Source organism: Mus musculus, chromosome 17 (genome assembly GCF_000001635.26).
Source record: "Mus musculus strain C57BL/6J chromosome 17, GRCm38.p6 C57BL/6J".
NCBI classification, from domain to species: Eukaryota; Metazoa; Chordata; class Mammalia; order Rodentia; family Muridae; genus Mus; species Mus musculus.
Genome location: NC_000083.6, coordinates 70,802,799 through 70,817,529, shown reverse-complemented (window position 1 = coordinate 70,817,529; position 14,731 = coordinate 70,802,799). Strand labels below are relative to the sequence as shown.

General features: G+C 44.0%; 1 protein-coding gene and 1 long non-coding RNA gene across 32 annotated transcripts in view; one reads left to right on the top strand and one right to left on the bottom strand.

The window, feature by feature from the left end:
- The window catches only part of Dlgap1 (DLG associated protein 1), an 852,341-nt gene that overhangs the window by 3,884 nt on the left and 833,726 nt on the right, over positions 1-14,731 (bottom strand). For 29 of the 31 annotated variants that reach the window (NM_001360665.1, NM_001347411.1, NM_001347412.1 and 26 more), the window contains 2 exons: positions 8,251-8,342; positions 2,184-2,336 (listed from right to left, as the gene is read on the bottom strand). In NM_001360665.1, coding sequence (NP_001347594.1) covers positions 2,184-2,336; positions 8,251-8,342 — 245 coding nt within the window. Of the gene's footprint in view, positions 1-798; positions 2,337-8,250; positions 8,343-14,731 lie in introns of those variants that run through there. The other 2 variants (NM_027712.3, NM_001128181.1) reach the window with 1 other exon arrangement.
- Gm41609 (predicted gene, 41609) overlaps positions 11,530-14,731 on the top strand; it is a 40,306-nt gene continuing 37,104 nt past the window's right edge. Inside the window, exons 1-2 of the long non-coding RNA NR_168098.1 lie at positions 11,530-11,651; positions 12,382-12,518. This is a non-coding gene — a long non-coding RNA (predicted gene, 41609). The remainder of the gene's footprint in view (positions 11,652-12,381; positions 12,519-14,731) is intronic.

Sequence of the window (14,731 nt, the reverse complement as noted above, 5' to 3'; positions counted from 1 at the left end):
CCTTCCTCCACTCCTAAGCAGCCAGATGAGATTATAAGATTGTTTCTCGGCTTCGATGGTGCCACCCGGAGTTACACCCCTTTTGAACACCACATGGGAACACATCGCCATGGACTGTACAGGGAAGGGAGACTCTGGCATTTCCTACTCTGGGGAGGACCTCAGCTTGCTTGTGGTGGCCCAAAAGTTGAGCGGAGGTCTGGAAAAGGCTGTCCCTCTTATCAGCAATCTCTGAAACCGATTTTTAGATCTTTTTCTATTCTACTGAAAAGTATAACTGCTCTTGCTGTAAGGCATGGTAACTGGACATCGGGAAAGAAAGCAAAAGGAAGCTGTTAGGAGGTAGGTGTTGAGCTTGCAGGCCGTGAAAAGGTGCACACAGGTCGATTTGAAAAAGAAGACCCTGCATTCTTATGAAATCCAATGTGAAGTTTATCACAAAGGGACTGAGTCTCCAACTTACAGCAGCTCCTCCATGCTCACCAGGGAGAAGGGCGAAGTAAAATGAACACCATGACTCGACCCATGGATGTTTAAAAAAAGCACACGCCTGTGCTTCAGAAAGGACAGAAAGGGCTAACACAGTGCAAATCGTCATGTCAAGCTGACAAGCTGACAAACAGCTGGTTATAGCTAAACTGCATTTTAAAAAGCTTAAGCACTAAGCTAATTGTTTATTGTTAGGTCACATACCAGCAAGTCACATGTACCAATTTCTTTGCATTACTTTAATGTCTTCATTGTGGGGTAACTGGTGGATATTTTTTAAAGTATGAATATTGGAAACTTTTTAGTCAATTTTCTTTCTTTGCACACTTTATTATTGTTATTGTTATTATTATTATAACAATAGTGTTAGAGAATCAATAGGTGAGAAATTAAATGGAGCGGTACTAAACTTCCAGCATGTGTACATTTGTGGATACTTTTAAGACCGATTAAAAAGCCTTGACAGCAGATAGTTGCACACGTAAAGAAAACTAGATAAAGCGCAATGCTTGGCTTCCCAAACGAGAGGCCACACAGACATCAATAGACCCTCAAGTTCGGTTCTAAACCCCTCAGTTGGATGGTCATAGACTTGGAGATGGTGATGGTGGGGACACAGAATTTGCCCTCCTTAGAGACGGTCCCTTGGGACTGGGTTTGTCCTGGGTGTCCACTCACCCCCACACACTTAGAAATGATGAGCAACAGTGGGTTGCTGTTAGCTCTTTACATCAGGAGACTCAGAAGGACAGAGTTCTCCCTGCTCTGAGGGAATAGCCCTCCCTGTGTTTGGAGGTATTTCTTGGAAATATTTGACCTCAGATCACAGAAGCACAAAACTTACTTAGAGAGTCACCCAGGACCGATCAGCCTGGGTGGTTGGACATTAGAGATTTGTAAAAGCGTGGTGGGGCCACAGTGATCAAATAGGAAATTATTATTGATTAATTAAAAGAACTCGAGTCTTTATTTCTAAACTGTTGCATGAGGATCCCAGGGAACAGTGTCTTCCCCCACCCCCAGGCAGTCAATCAAAAGTATAAGTTAGAAAAAAAAAAAAATCCCAGCGCTTCTGATGACTGTAAGTCTCTCAATGAAAGCATCCGAGACTCGAGCATCAGTGACTTCTTCGTTATGTATTTCTGAGGTAACTGTCAGTCTGTTACTTCTTAGGGCTTCCTACTGTTTCTGAGAAACCCATCCTGAGGATGTGAGGAAGTTCAACTCTTGCTCTATGGAATCATGCACTGAAGAAATCATTTATTTTAGTTTAGAAAGCATAACTGGAGGCAGTCCCTCCCAGTGTCTAACTGGTTTAGCTTAAAGTTTAATTTAACTGGAAAAGGAAAAAAAGAAAGAAAGAAAGAAAGAAAGAAAGAAAGAGAGAGAGAGAGAGAAAGAAAGAAATGAAAGAAAAGTAAAGGAAGAAAGAAAGAGAAAGAAAAAGGTAAAGAAAAGCCACATTCCCGTTTCCCAATTCACAAAGACAGGTTTTTCTTCAAAAATATGCCTGAGACACATTACAGATACTATCCCGAGTGATTAGTATGTAAACATTGTCATTACAATGAGATGACACAGTACCGGCTCCATTTCACATTGTGAACAGCAGGACTGAATGCAGCAGCCTATTTAGACTGTCCAGCGTTTGTGCAGGGTTTTAAATGGACCATACAAAATCTACATTGTTCTACCTTCTTGTCAAGAGGATCCATCTGTTTCCAATTATTGGCCTTTAGCTGATGAAGTTCATCAAATTTCATACTAATATTCTCTATGGACAACTGCAGCATGTCCCAAAACCCCGCCAAGTCCTGGGAAGTGGGTCTCGGGTGAGCATTGGGATTCTGTGCAAAAAAAAGAGAAAGACATTGGCGCTTTAGAGGCGGCGTGACAGCCGTTAGGATCAAAAAAGGCATTTCGAACATTTCAAAGGCTGGCTTCCTTTTGGCTTTTTGACAAGAGATAAAAATGAGACTGCAAATGGTAATTTTCTACATGCCCCCATTTCATTTTGTGATCTTCAAATGTCAAGGTTGTAAAGTTCCTCTCTGTCCTTACAACATGATGGTTGTTTCAGTCTGATAAGTGGAGAGTCTAAACATTCAAAAAGTCCCTGAATTTGTTATTTCTTACTGGGTGTATTTAAAAACAACACGATACTTAAGTGGAAAAACACCATATTTTCATTTATAATTTCATGCCACACAGTTTAGTCAGAGAACAGAGAAGAATTCCAGAGTAAGATCAGTTTGAAGACTCATGTTGACTGAAGTCATAGGGTACAGAACTGATCAGCAATAAGGTATTTCCAAAATACTTTGGGTAGCAAGGCTTCTTTGATGCTAGAGACTGAGCCAGGGTGTGCAGAGTCAAGCAAGTGATCAACCATGGAGACATATATGTAGTCTCTGAAACTATTACATGTTCAGCAATTGAGATATTCCTAATAAATACAATAACGAATAATTTTTATCATATGACACATTATAAATTAGTTGGTTTTAAATATAGCAAAAGTCAGAAAACATTATCTTTATACATACATATGTATGTTGGTAATAATTCCCTTTTCAGAATAATAAATCTCTTTCAATGTTTAAGAACTGACTTTTTTTTTTTTTGGCTTTTCAAGACAGGGTTTCTCCGTGTAGCCCTGGCTGACCTGGAACTCACTCTGTAGACCAGGCTGGCCTTGAACTCAGACATCTGCCTGCCTCTGCCTCCCAAGTGCTGGGATTAAAGGCATGCACCACCACTGTCCGGCAAGAACTGACTTTTTAAAAAAATACTTAAACATGTTATTATTATTATTATAGTTGTGTATGCTTTTAATCCCAGCACTTGGGAGGCAGAGGCAGGTGGATTTCTATAAATTTAAGGTCAGTCTGATCTACAGAGTGAGGTCCAGGACAGCCAGAGTTACATAGTGAGAACCTGTCTAGAAGAAAAATTTATTATTATTATCTTTGGTGTGTGTGTGCGCACATACATATTATAACACACATGAGGAGGTCAGAGGACAACTTTATAAAGTTGGTTCTCTCCTTCCACCCTCCTGAAGGTCTCAGGGGCTTAACTCATGTCATCGGACTTGAGAAACAAGAACCTTTACCCATCAAAGCCAGCAGACCAACCCGGGAACTGACCAGCCAGCAGACCAACCCGGGAACTGACCTTTGTTAATTTGGTTGCTTGCTGTGTGCTTTATGCTGGCCTGGAAATCTCTAACCTTCTGCCTCAGCCTCCGAGCGCTAAGATTGCAAGTGCACATTATCACATCTGGCTCAAGGTGACTTTTTTGTCCCCATAATGGTGTGTGTGTGTGTGTGTGTGTGTGTGTGGCGTCACTATCGTCATCACCAACACTCTCTGCCTAAGCATCTGAAAGCGTCATAAGCAGACAGAGTCCGCCTCCCTTCCAGGTGTCAGGAGCTCTTAGTCAGCGCCATTTCTGCTTATTTCCTGGTTATTTCTTAGAATTATAAATAACTGTGAACTATGAAGAGTTATCATATTCTACGATAACTGGGGGCAGCTTGTACATTTAAAATTAATCTCAAGAAAAATATTACCATTAGCATTTCAGAAAGTAAAGGTTGATGGTCATCTAATTGTTTAAAGGTTGGAAATGACATTTACATTGGAGGATGTGCTAGAATGACTGGCCTTGTCCAAAATAAATGCAAATAAAGATGCTGCGTGTAGAGTTCCAAGACTACCTATAGTTTCTTGGCATTAGATAAAGATTCTTGGGATCTTGGCATTGGATTCTTTTTTTGGTTTTTTGAGACAGGGTTTCTCTGTATAGCCTTGGCTGTCCTGGAACTCACTCTGTAGACCAGGCTGGCCTCGAACTCAGAAATCCGCCTGCCTCTGCCTCCCAAGTGCTGGGATTAAAGGCGTGTGCCACCACGCCCGGCGGCATTGGATTCTTATGAGATTCTTAGGAGTAGATTACTTTTAGAGTTTTCAGTTCAATATTAAAATCTGTTCTAGGGATGGGAATGCGTATGGCTTCATGGCACACATTCAAGCCTCAGGTTCAGTCTTTAGCACCTAGTCAAACCAAGATAAAACAAATACAACAAAACATAAAAAATATTCTAGTGATACACCACTTGAATGAACAAAAGGGGTTCTTTGTAGTATTCTGACATAGTAAACAGCAAACTACAATGGAAATCCCTCGAGGGATGTGGTGGCAAACACCAGAGATCCTATCAGTAGTTGCTGAACCAGGAGCATCTCACCTTTGAGACTACATAACAAAAACAACAACAAAACACGTAATGGCGAAAAACAAGCAAAGCGACCCCTCAATATTCAGAACACACATTGGATCTGATGAGACACTTCTTAATAGCTTATGATTGCACAAATATTTCGCCTTATTCATAATGAATTTTGGAGGTCAGTGACATTTTCTTGGCCACAGGTTTTAGTGATGTATTGTTTTAGCACCAAGGGTTTCTTGTTTGAAATCCTCGGGACCAGATGTTGAGATGTCAGACTTCTTAGGATTGGGGAAAGTTTGCCTCTTTGCATGCAGTGAGATATCTTAGAGACAGAATACAGGTCAACAATACAGGTGAAATTCATGTATCTGTCACATATACCCAATACCCAAAATCTAGAGGTGATTATATACATTTTCCTGTATTTTGACAGTATTTGACTATATTTTGACAGTAATATGTTATCGGAGATCAGATGTATCAAAGCCTTCCTGTCCCCAGAGTTTCAGATTTTAGAGCATTTCTGTTTTTGGATTTTTCTTTTTTGGGGGGTTCGGGCATGTTCAGCCTACAGTTAGTTCAGCAGCCTAAGCTGCTGTGGTAGCTGCTTAGATGTGCTTAACTCTGTCACAGGCAACCTGGGCCTCGCCCCAAAGGAATTTCTTTGCCCCATTTTGTCAAAAAGACAAATGAGGAAACAAAGAGGCCCTAAATCCATCCATCTCTAATCCAGCCATTGTTTGACTGTAAGAGTTGTATGGTAGAGGGGCTAAGTCTAAACCAGATCATCTCTGAGATCAGAGGTACAACAGGGGCAGGGGTGGGGTGTGTGTGAGGGAGGGGGTGGGGCATGAGTCCAGCCGGCCGCCCCCCCCCCCCCCGTTTAGTTATGCTGGAAAAAAAACAAATTTCAGCCATTTGCTCTAAGCTTGAGCATCTAGTCTTGAACAAGTGTGTTTTCAAACTAAAGACCTGTCTTTAGCTTTTTATTTATTTATTTTTTTCTCAAAGGAAGAGGGACTAAAGAAAGAATAAGCTTAGGGCTGGAGCTCTGGCTCAGCAGTTAAGAGGCCCAGAGGTCCTGAGTTCAATTCCCAGCAACCATCTGTAAGGGGATCTGATTTCCTCTTCTCTGTGTGTGTGGAGGCAGAATGTGCATGCACATATAAATAAGTAATTTTTCCCCTTTTTTTTTCGAGACAGGATTGGCTATCTTCGAACTCACTCGGTAGACCAAGCTGGCCTCGAACTCAGAAATCTGCCTGCCTCTGCCTCCCAACTGCTGGGATTAAAGGCGTGCGCCACCACTGCCCGGCAATAAATATTTTTTAAAACAACAAGAAGCTGAACCTGGCCCTGAACAACAACCCTATAGTCACTTAAAAAAAACAAACAAACAAAAACTGAAAGAAAACAAACAAACAACCCCCCCACCATATTTGTTTATTATGTGTATGTGTTGGCGGTGCCAGGGTCAGTAGGCAGATGACAACTTGTAGAAGCTGGTTTTCCCCTTCCACCAACTGGGTCCAGGGATCAAACTTAGGTCATCAGACTAGGCAGCAAACTTCTTTACCTGCTGAGCCATCTTGGTACCCCCTAAAGTCACTCCAGGCCATACTACTTCCTGGGGTGACTCCCTCTGCAAAAATGAGGGATGGAATTTAAATCCTGCAAGGGATTTTCAGGGGCAGAAGCTGAACTGTAACTACTTTTTTACCACGGACTGGCCGGTAAGTTTAACTTTTTATGCCCTTTTATCCCATCTGTAAATCATCAAAAGAATGCCACTAGCAACTCCAAATGGCCATGCTGGGGAGTTAGCCAGGGCATCCAGCGCATGTCAGTGCAGGACTTCTTCACCTTGTCTGAGCAGCACCAATGACCTTCCTCTGCTGGTGAGCAGTTACCTTAACAGGGACTCTCTTAGTTCCTCACATAAATTTCTCTAGTGGCCGTTGACTGGAGCCACCATGAGGAACGAGGACAATGTCAAAAGCTGGCTTTGGGAACTTAACAATTTCCAGAAAACAACACACACTTAAAAAAAAAAGTTTGGGGCTGGAGAGATGGCTCAGCGGTTAAGAGCACTGACTGCTCTTCCAGAGGTCCTGAGTTCAAATCCCAGGAACCACAACCATCTGTAATAGGATTTGTTGCCCTCTGGAGTGTCTGAAGACAGCTATAGTGCACTTACATTAAATAAATAAATAAATAAATAAATAAATCTAAACAAAATTGGTTTCTGCAACTTCACCTTTAAAATGTGCACAATAGGGGCTGGTGAGATGGCTCAGTGGGTAAGAGCACCCGACTGCTCTTCCGAAGGTCCGAAGTTCAAATCCCAGCAACCACATGGTGGCTCACAACCATCTGTAATGAGATCTGATGCCCTCTTCTGGTGCATCTGAAGACAGCTACAGTGTACTTACATATAATAAATAAATAAATAAATAAATCTTTTAAAAAAATGTGCACAATATTTATGTTCTACTTTGCAGTACCCTCAGAAACTCGATTTTCAATTCTCTGTTTTTACATTTATTTAGTGCGGGTGTGGGTAGGTGAGGGTGGGTTGGGTACAGGTGCCACAGCGCGCGCGCGTGTGTGTGTGTGTGTGTGTGTGTGTGTGTGTGTGTGTGTGTGTGTGTGTGTGTAGAACTTAAGTCATCAGGTTTGCCAGCAAGCCCCTTTAACAAGAAGCCACCTTGCCATCCCTGGACTAGATTCCTTTGAGGAGAAAGAGAACACAGTGCCTACGACAGAGTTAAGACTCAAAGCCCTGTCAGGGTCATTTGGTTGCCAACCATGTTTTCAGTTGACACACATCAGTAAGCTGCTTTTGATTGCTTTGTTTTAGAGTCAGCCTGACCGGCAACTGAGCAATAAAAGCTGTGTTTGCAGAGTCGCTCTTGGAGGACATGGGCCTTTTGGAGGCCACCTCCAAGAGACTCTTGACCTCTGATTCACTGCCACTGCACCCACTGCTGCTGTTAGAGGTCTTTTCCTTCTTTTGTTTCTATAAGACACAGGTAGAAGGAGCACTCGCTTGCCTCAGGGTGTCTAATCTACATTTTGTGATACCCCCAACCTCTGACTTTTAAATTAAAACAAAACTCACATCAGGAGACACAGTTAATGATGGCTTTTTAAGAAAGAGTGTCATGATTATTATCACTGTAACAGTATTTAGGAAACCAGTTTGTTCCTTATTTTAGAAAGAATCAGAAAATCATATAAACTCTAGGAACATGGAAAGTTTTTAATACAGAAAGCTAGAATATGGAGTTTTAACTTGATTCTGCCCTAAGATTATTTAAGTGCAGAATAAAGTGAGTTTTTTGTTTTGTTTATTTGGGAGGGGGTGTTTTTGTTTTAATTTAAAGAAAAGCAAGAAGTCAGATTCATCTGTGAAGGACTCCAGTGGTTCAAACTGAGTTTTGCTTTGGCCAGATCAGTCGTAAGGACAAGGTCTCTCTGGGTTGTGCTAGCAGAGAGTTACGGTGATGTGAATGGTACCTACCAGGTTCTCTTCACACAGTTCTCTGAACTGGTAGAATTTCTGCGCCATGAGAAGTTGGGCACTGCCCACCGCGGTTCGGATTTTCCCTAGAACTGAAAAGAGCAGACACAGGCGTTTACACGATGCTTCATTGTTGAGACTTTGTCTGGTAAATGCAGCAAGAAGTTATGCTGTCATGGTTTGGGGAAAAAAAAACCAAAAAACAAAAACCCGGCCCACACAGCATGGCCACGCCCACCCGGGAGGATGCTCTATTGGTCTAGGCTGCGGGGGTTCAAGCATAAAGTCAACTTGGAAAAATACAAGTTCGCCGTGCTTGTTTCTTGGGAGACCTGGAGTTTGCTGTCACAGGACTGTGCTCTACCACAGGGAGGGACAAACAGCGTTCCTTCTACGGTGCAGACAAAAGCCAAGTGTGTTTCCCGCTGCAGGTTCAGGTTTATCCTGGTCTGCTGGTTTGATTTTCCAATTCGGATTCAAAACCAAGAAAAGCAATGCCAGCCACCTGGGAGGGAGGAATCTCGCGGCACTCACCCTACCCACCGGTAATCCAGTGTTTTCAGGGAGACCCACCACTGGCATTGGCTGAGAAGTGACTTTCCTAGGGAGTGGTGGTGGTTAGCCTGTTGCTTGGGGGAACACCAGCACGGCTCCAGCTTTCCACTTTACAGCCTCCTTTCCTATTAACATGGGTTTCATGTGGAGCTTTCTGCTTGGCCAGAAAGCTACTTCTGATTTCAGTGAATGCATTTGAACGCCTCTTTAGGGGCCCAGGTCAGAGTCTCTCCAGGGCTCCCCCTGAATCTGTGGCCTCAGCAGCTGTAGCTCTGTCATGCCTAGGCTTCACAAACCTCGCTCGCTCGTGTACCAGAGGGAACAGAGACCTAATGTGGTCTTTCCGCACAGTGGAAATTAGAGAGGACACCACTGCCATGACGCTTGGCTGGTGAAACTCTGCTGGCTCAGACAGTATGTGGGAATCGAGTAGGTATCGCCCAGGGCTTTCTAGTGATTTGCTATACTGGACTCAACAATGCCAGGCTAGACCAGAGTTCATGATTCATAGTCAACTGAGTTCTGCTCAATGTTTCAGCATGCACACCTGTAAGTCAGAGCATTTCTAAATTTGTATGACCACAGTCATGCCAGACTGCTTGGGGACACACATTTGCGGCCTCTGTCAAGTCATAGCAACCCCCTGACTGGCAGCTCCAAGCCCTTATGTAAATGGAAGCTTTTACTTTTTTTCCAGTCTGTGTTTAAAATCCTCTTAGACCTTAGCCATCTTCCTCTTTCACTGGAAAATCAAGTGGGTGAGGTCTGTTGTTATTACTACTACTACTATTATTAGCAGCAGCAGCATACAGGATCTACATAGCCTTGGCTGTCCTGGAACTCACTATGTAGAGCAGGCTGCCCCTCATACTCACAGAGATCTGCCTGCCTCCATCTCCAGAGGGCTGGGACTAAAGGCACCACACCTGACTTGTTCTCCCTTTCCTGGTACCTCAAAGTAAAGTGGATCGGGTGAGCCTAAAGTTCAGAGTTCAGGCCTCTTTGACAAGTTTTGAGGATGGATCAGTCAAAACTTTGAGCTAAGAGGTATCGGTCACATCTGAATAGCTGCAGTATGACAGACCACCATAAGAGGATCAGAGGGAGCCTCTGTGTCCTCTCAAAAGAGGCCACCTGTAACTCAGGGTGATCTCCCACTCACAGTGTAGACAACGATGACATCAAATTCCTGATCATTCTTGTCTCCACTTCCCCAGTGTTAGGATTTAAAAATAAATACCAGTGGAAATAAGTAGTAAAAACAAATGGCCTGGCTGGAGAGATGGCTCAGCCATCTACTACTGACTGCTCTTCCAGAGGTCCTGAGTTCAGTTCCCAGCAACCACATGGTGACTCACAATCATCTGTAATGGGATCTGATGCCCTCTTCTGGTGTGTCTGAAGACAGCGAGGGTGTACTCATATAAATAAAATAAATAATAAATCTTAAAAAAAAAAAAAAAGCAAAAGGCCAAACGTTGATCATGAAAGGAGAAACAGAAGAAAGACGTATCTTGCTAATGTTTGGACTCCATGCTGTAAAGTCTGAGGTCCGTACTCAGTGGTACAGTTAATCAGAAGAAATGTGGCCGGGCGTGGTGGCGAATACCTTTAATCCCAGCACTTGGGAGGCAGAGGCAGGCAGATTTCTGAGTTCGAGGCCAGCCTGGTCTACAGAGTGAGTTCCAGGACAGCCAGGGCTACACAGAGACCCTGTCTCAAAAAAACAAAACAAAACAAAACAAAACAAAACAAAACAAAACAAAACAAAACAAGACAAAACAAAACAAAACAAAAAAATCAGAAGAAATGTTAGAGTTCTGAGGCGGGCCTAAGCACAAGGCACCTTCCCATGGCTACTCTCAGACTCACTATTGTTCTGTGGCAAGATGTTGATTAACCTCAAAGCAAAGGCCTGGCCCTCAAGGCCAAAGCCAAGGTCAAAACTGTCAGAGGAGCCTGGAAGAACTTGTGGAATCTAGTCACTGAGCAGGGACAAAGCTGGTGGGCTCTAGATCCATTCACTCAGCAAATACTTGTGAGGGTACATACACACCCCAATCATTATACTCGGCAGGTATATGGCAGCAGTCAGCAAGATGAAGTCCCTGCCCTCTTGGGATCTGCATCCTGGTAGAAAGCACAAGGAAAAAGCAGGGGGAAGCAGTACTTAGAGTTTTTTTTTCTCTCTCTCTCCTAAGAAACAGAGTCCAACTCAGCACCAAACATGCTCTGGAGCATGGGAAAGCTGGCTCCAGCTTAAACCGTTTGCCTTGAAACAGTCACACCACTGCTTTCTCTCTGGTTATTTTATCTACCCCGTTAAATCTATGCACATCATTGATAGTGTGCACGTGGGTGGGCATGCATATGTGTACCATGGTGCATGTGTGGATTTCAGAGGACCACAAGCGGGAGTGGGTCTCTTTTTCTGGTGGGTCCTGAGACTCTTGTGGGTCCTGAGGATTGAACCAGGTCTTTAGGCTTAGTAGCAGACACCTTGAACTGCTGCGCCATCTCACTGGCTCCCTCTTTTTGTTTATTGTGGGGGTTTGAATATGCTTGCCACTGTTAGGGTACGTGGTCTTGGTGGTGTGGGTGTGGCCATGTTGAAGAAGGTGTGGCCTTAGAGGGGGTGTGGCCTTATTGGAGTGGGTGTGGCCTCAATGGAGGAAGTGTATCTCTGTGGGTGTGAGCTTTGCGAACTTCCTCCTGACTGAGGATGCTAGTCTTCTATTGTTTGCCTTCGGAACAAGAGGTAGAACTCTCCGCTCTACCAGCGCCATCCCTGCCTGGATGCTGCCATGCTTCCTGCCATGATGATAATGGACTGAACGTCCGAACCCGTAAGCCAACACCAAGTAAATGTTATCCTTTGTAAGAGTTACCTTGAATCAAAAGATGGCCTAGCTGGCCATCACTGGAAAGAGAGGCCCGTTGGACTTGCAAACTTTATATGCCCCAGTACAGGGGAACGCCAGGGCCAAAAAGTGGGAGTGGGTGGGTAGGGGAGTGGGGGGGAGGGTATGGGGGACTTTTGGGATAGCACTGGAAATGTAAATCAGAAAAATACCTAATTAAAAAAAAAGGGGGGGGGGGAGAATTACCTTGGTCATGGTGTCTCTTCATGGCAATGGAAACCCTAAGAAATTTATTTATTAATTTTTCATCACTATTTTAAAATTTGGAAACTAAGTAAAATCTTGATAATTTTCCATTCAAAGAAAGCAAACTATATGTGTATATATATATATATATATATATATATATATATATATATATATTCATTCCCAAGGAGGAACCCAAGCAGGGGACACTGGTACTCCAGTCCTTTTCTCTCCTTTGCTTCGAGGTGAGCGACCTTCTCAACCATGATATGCTGTGCTATGGAGGGCTCTAAGCAACACAGTTGAGCGACCATGGGCTTCTGAACCCTTTCCTCTCCTGACTTGTTTTCCCCCAGGTCTTTTTTCACAGCCAAAGAAAGCTAACAGAAGTGGTTAATGTTTTTTGCTGTCCCTATTCCTTAGAACACATGCAACAAAGACATCTTCTAAAATAACCCACTCTGCTCAGTTCTCCAGGCATGCCCTTGAACGTGGCTTATATCACCTGTCCATCTGATACTTCAACACCCAATAATTCGCTCTGCAACTGTCCTTGTGGAGGAAAGCATAGTCTCCGAAGCCTTGTTTTGAGCACCTCTTGGGGAGGTGTGTGGATCTTTCCTCTCATTTCCTTTCTACATGCTGGTATTTCTCTTAGCAGGAGAAAGCACATGAAAGCAGTTCCTGCTGTTGAATGAGGTCCCTTCTACTTAGGGTGTGAGCTAGCTTCTACTTAAGGGGCTAGCTCAGCAGTCGACTGACTCACAACTGCCTATGGTTCCAGCTCCAGAATGATCAAGCTCTTCAGGCACCCGAATTCACATGCACACACGGACACATTAATACATACTCTTAAAAAGAATTAACAATAGATCTAAGAAAAGATGTGGCCCACCCCATCACTTACAGGAATTCCCCCAAGTCCCTCGCTCCATAATAGATGATCGAAGATGCCAATGGAGAGAAGTCTCCATTAATTTGCTGCATAAGGATGGGAAAGCCCTCTGCAAAAATGTGCTCACTAAAATGATTTTAATATCTAAGCACTGCCTAGCTCTTAGGGACTCACAGACCCACAGCGCAGAAAACTGAAGTTCAATTGTGGCAACTTGGCTCAAGCTGTGGCGTGTCCCCTCCAGCATCCCTGTGGTAGTCGGTCCCTGTCTTCACTCTCAACTTTTATGAAGCTGGGTCTGATTCTGCTTCGGAGGTGTGATTCTGTCTGTGTGTGATCCTTACCTTCCTTTCTTGTTCCTTTTTTTCCAACTCTTCCCCCAAGTCCCCTTCCCTTTTCCCTCTTACTCCGTCCCTGCTCGCTCTGACTCATAGGTTTTTTATTTGTTTCTTATTATGGATGGATGGTGGCTAGGATTTGAACTTATGACCTTCGGATAAGCAGTCAGTGCTCTTAACCGCTGAGCTATCTCACCAGCCCCTCTTGCCCCTCTTGTTCCATTTTTTTTTTCCGAGATATGGTTTCTCTGTATAGCTCTGGCTGTCCTGGAACTCACTTTGTAGAACAGGCTGGCCTCGAACTCAGAAATCCGCCTGCCTCTGCCTCCCGAGTGCTGGGATTAAAGGCATGCGCCACCACACCCGGCTCTCTTGTTCCATTTTTAAGATTTTTTTTTTTTTTTAATGTGTAAGTGTGTGTGCCTAAATGCATATAGGCGCATCATGTGTGGGCAAGTCCCCATGGAGGCCAGTATAGGATATTAGATCCCTTGTCACTACAGTTATGAGGGATTGTGAGCTTCCTAAAATGTTGGGGGTTAGGAATGGAACCTGGGTCCTGGGCAAGAGCAGCAAGTGTTCTTAACTGAGTCATCTCTCCAGCCCTTGTTCCTTTTCTTTCCTTCCTTCCTTCCTTCCTTCCTTCCTTCCTTCCTCCCTCCCTCCCTCCCTCCCTCCCTCCCTCTCTCCCTCCCTTCTTCCCTCCCTCCCTTCTTCCCTCCCTCCCTTCTTCTCTTCCCTCCCTTCCTTCCTTCCTTCCTTCCTTCCTTCCTTCCTTCCTTCCTTCCTTCCTTCCTTCCTTCCCTCCCTTCTTCCCTTCCTTCCTTCCTTCCTTCCTTCCTTCCTCCCTCCCTCCCTCCCTCTCTCCCTCCCTTCTTCCCTCCCTTCCTTCCTTCCTTCCTTCCTCCCTCCCTCCCTTCTTCCCTTCCCTTCCTTCCTTCCTTCCTTCCTTCCTTCCTTCCTTCCCTCCTTTCCTCCCTCCCTTCTTCCCTCCCTTCCTTCCTTCCTTCTTTCCTTCCTTTCTTCCTCCTCTTCCCCTTCTTGTTTTTCAGAAACTCTTTATGTAGCCCTGGCTGTCCTGGATCTCACTATGTAGAACCAGGCTGGCCTTGAACCCAGAGAGATCCACCTGGTCTACCTTCCAAGTGCTAGGATTAAAGGCATTACCACTATACACAGCTCCCTGTTTTATTTTTTTGAGACAGGTCTCTCCTTCCATTCTGTTCCTTGATCCATTCTAGGAATTCGCCTTATTTATTTTATTAGTGATTTGTTTAGAGCTGGGGTCTTACTGCCTAGCCCAAGTTGGTCTCAACCTCCTGAAGACCTTCCTCTCTCAGCCTCCAGAGTATCTGGAACTCCAGTTGGTTTCACTACACTTAGTTTTGAATTTCCCTATATTATGCACTTCATGTAGTTAGAAGCTTTTGGTGTTTATTTTTGTAAGACTGGCTTATTTCACTTCACAGAGTGTCCCCTGAGGCACCCACGCTGCCATATAAGGTGGTTTTCTTCTTCTTCAAAGATTTACTTATTTATTTTTAAATTTATATTGAGTCCACTGCAGCTGTCTTCAGACACATCAG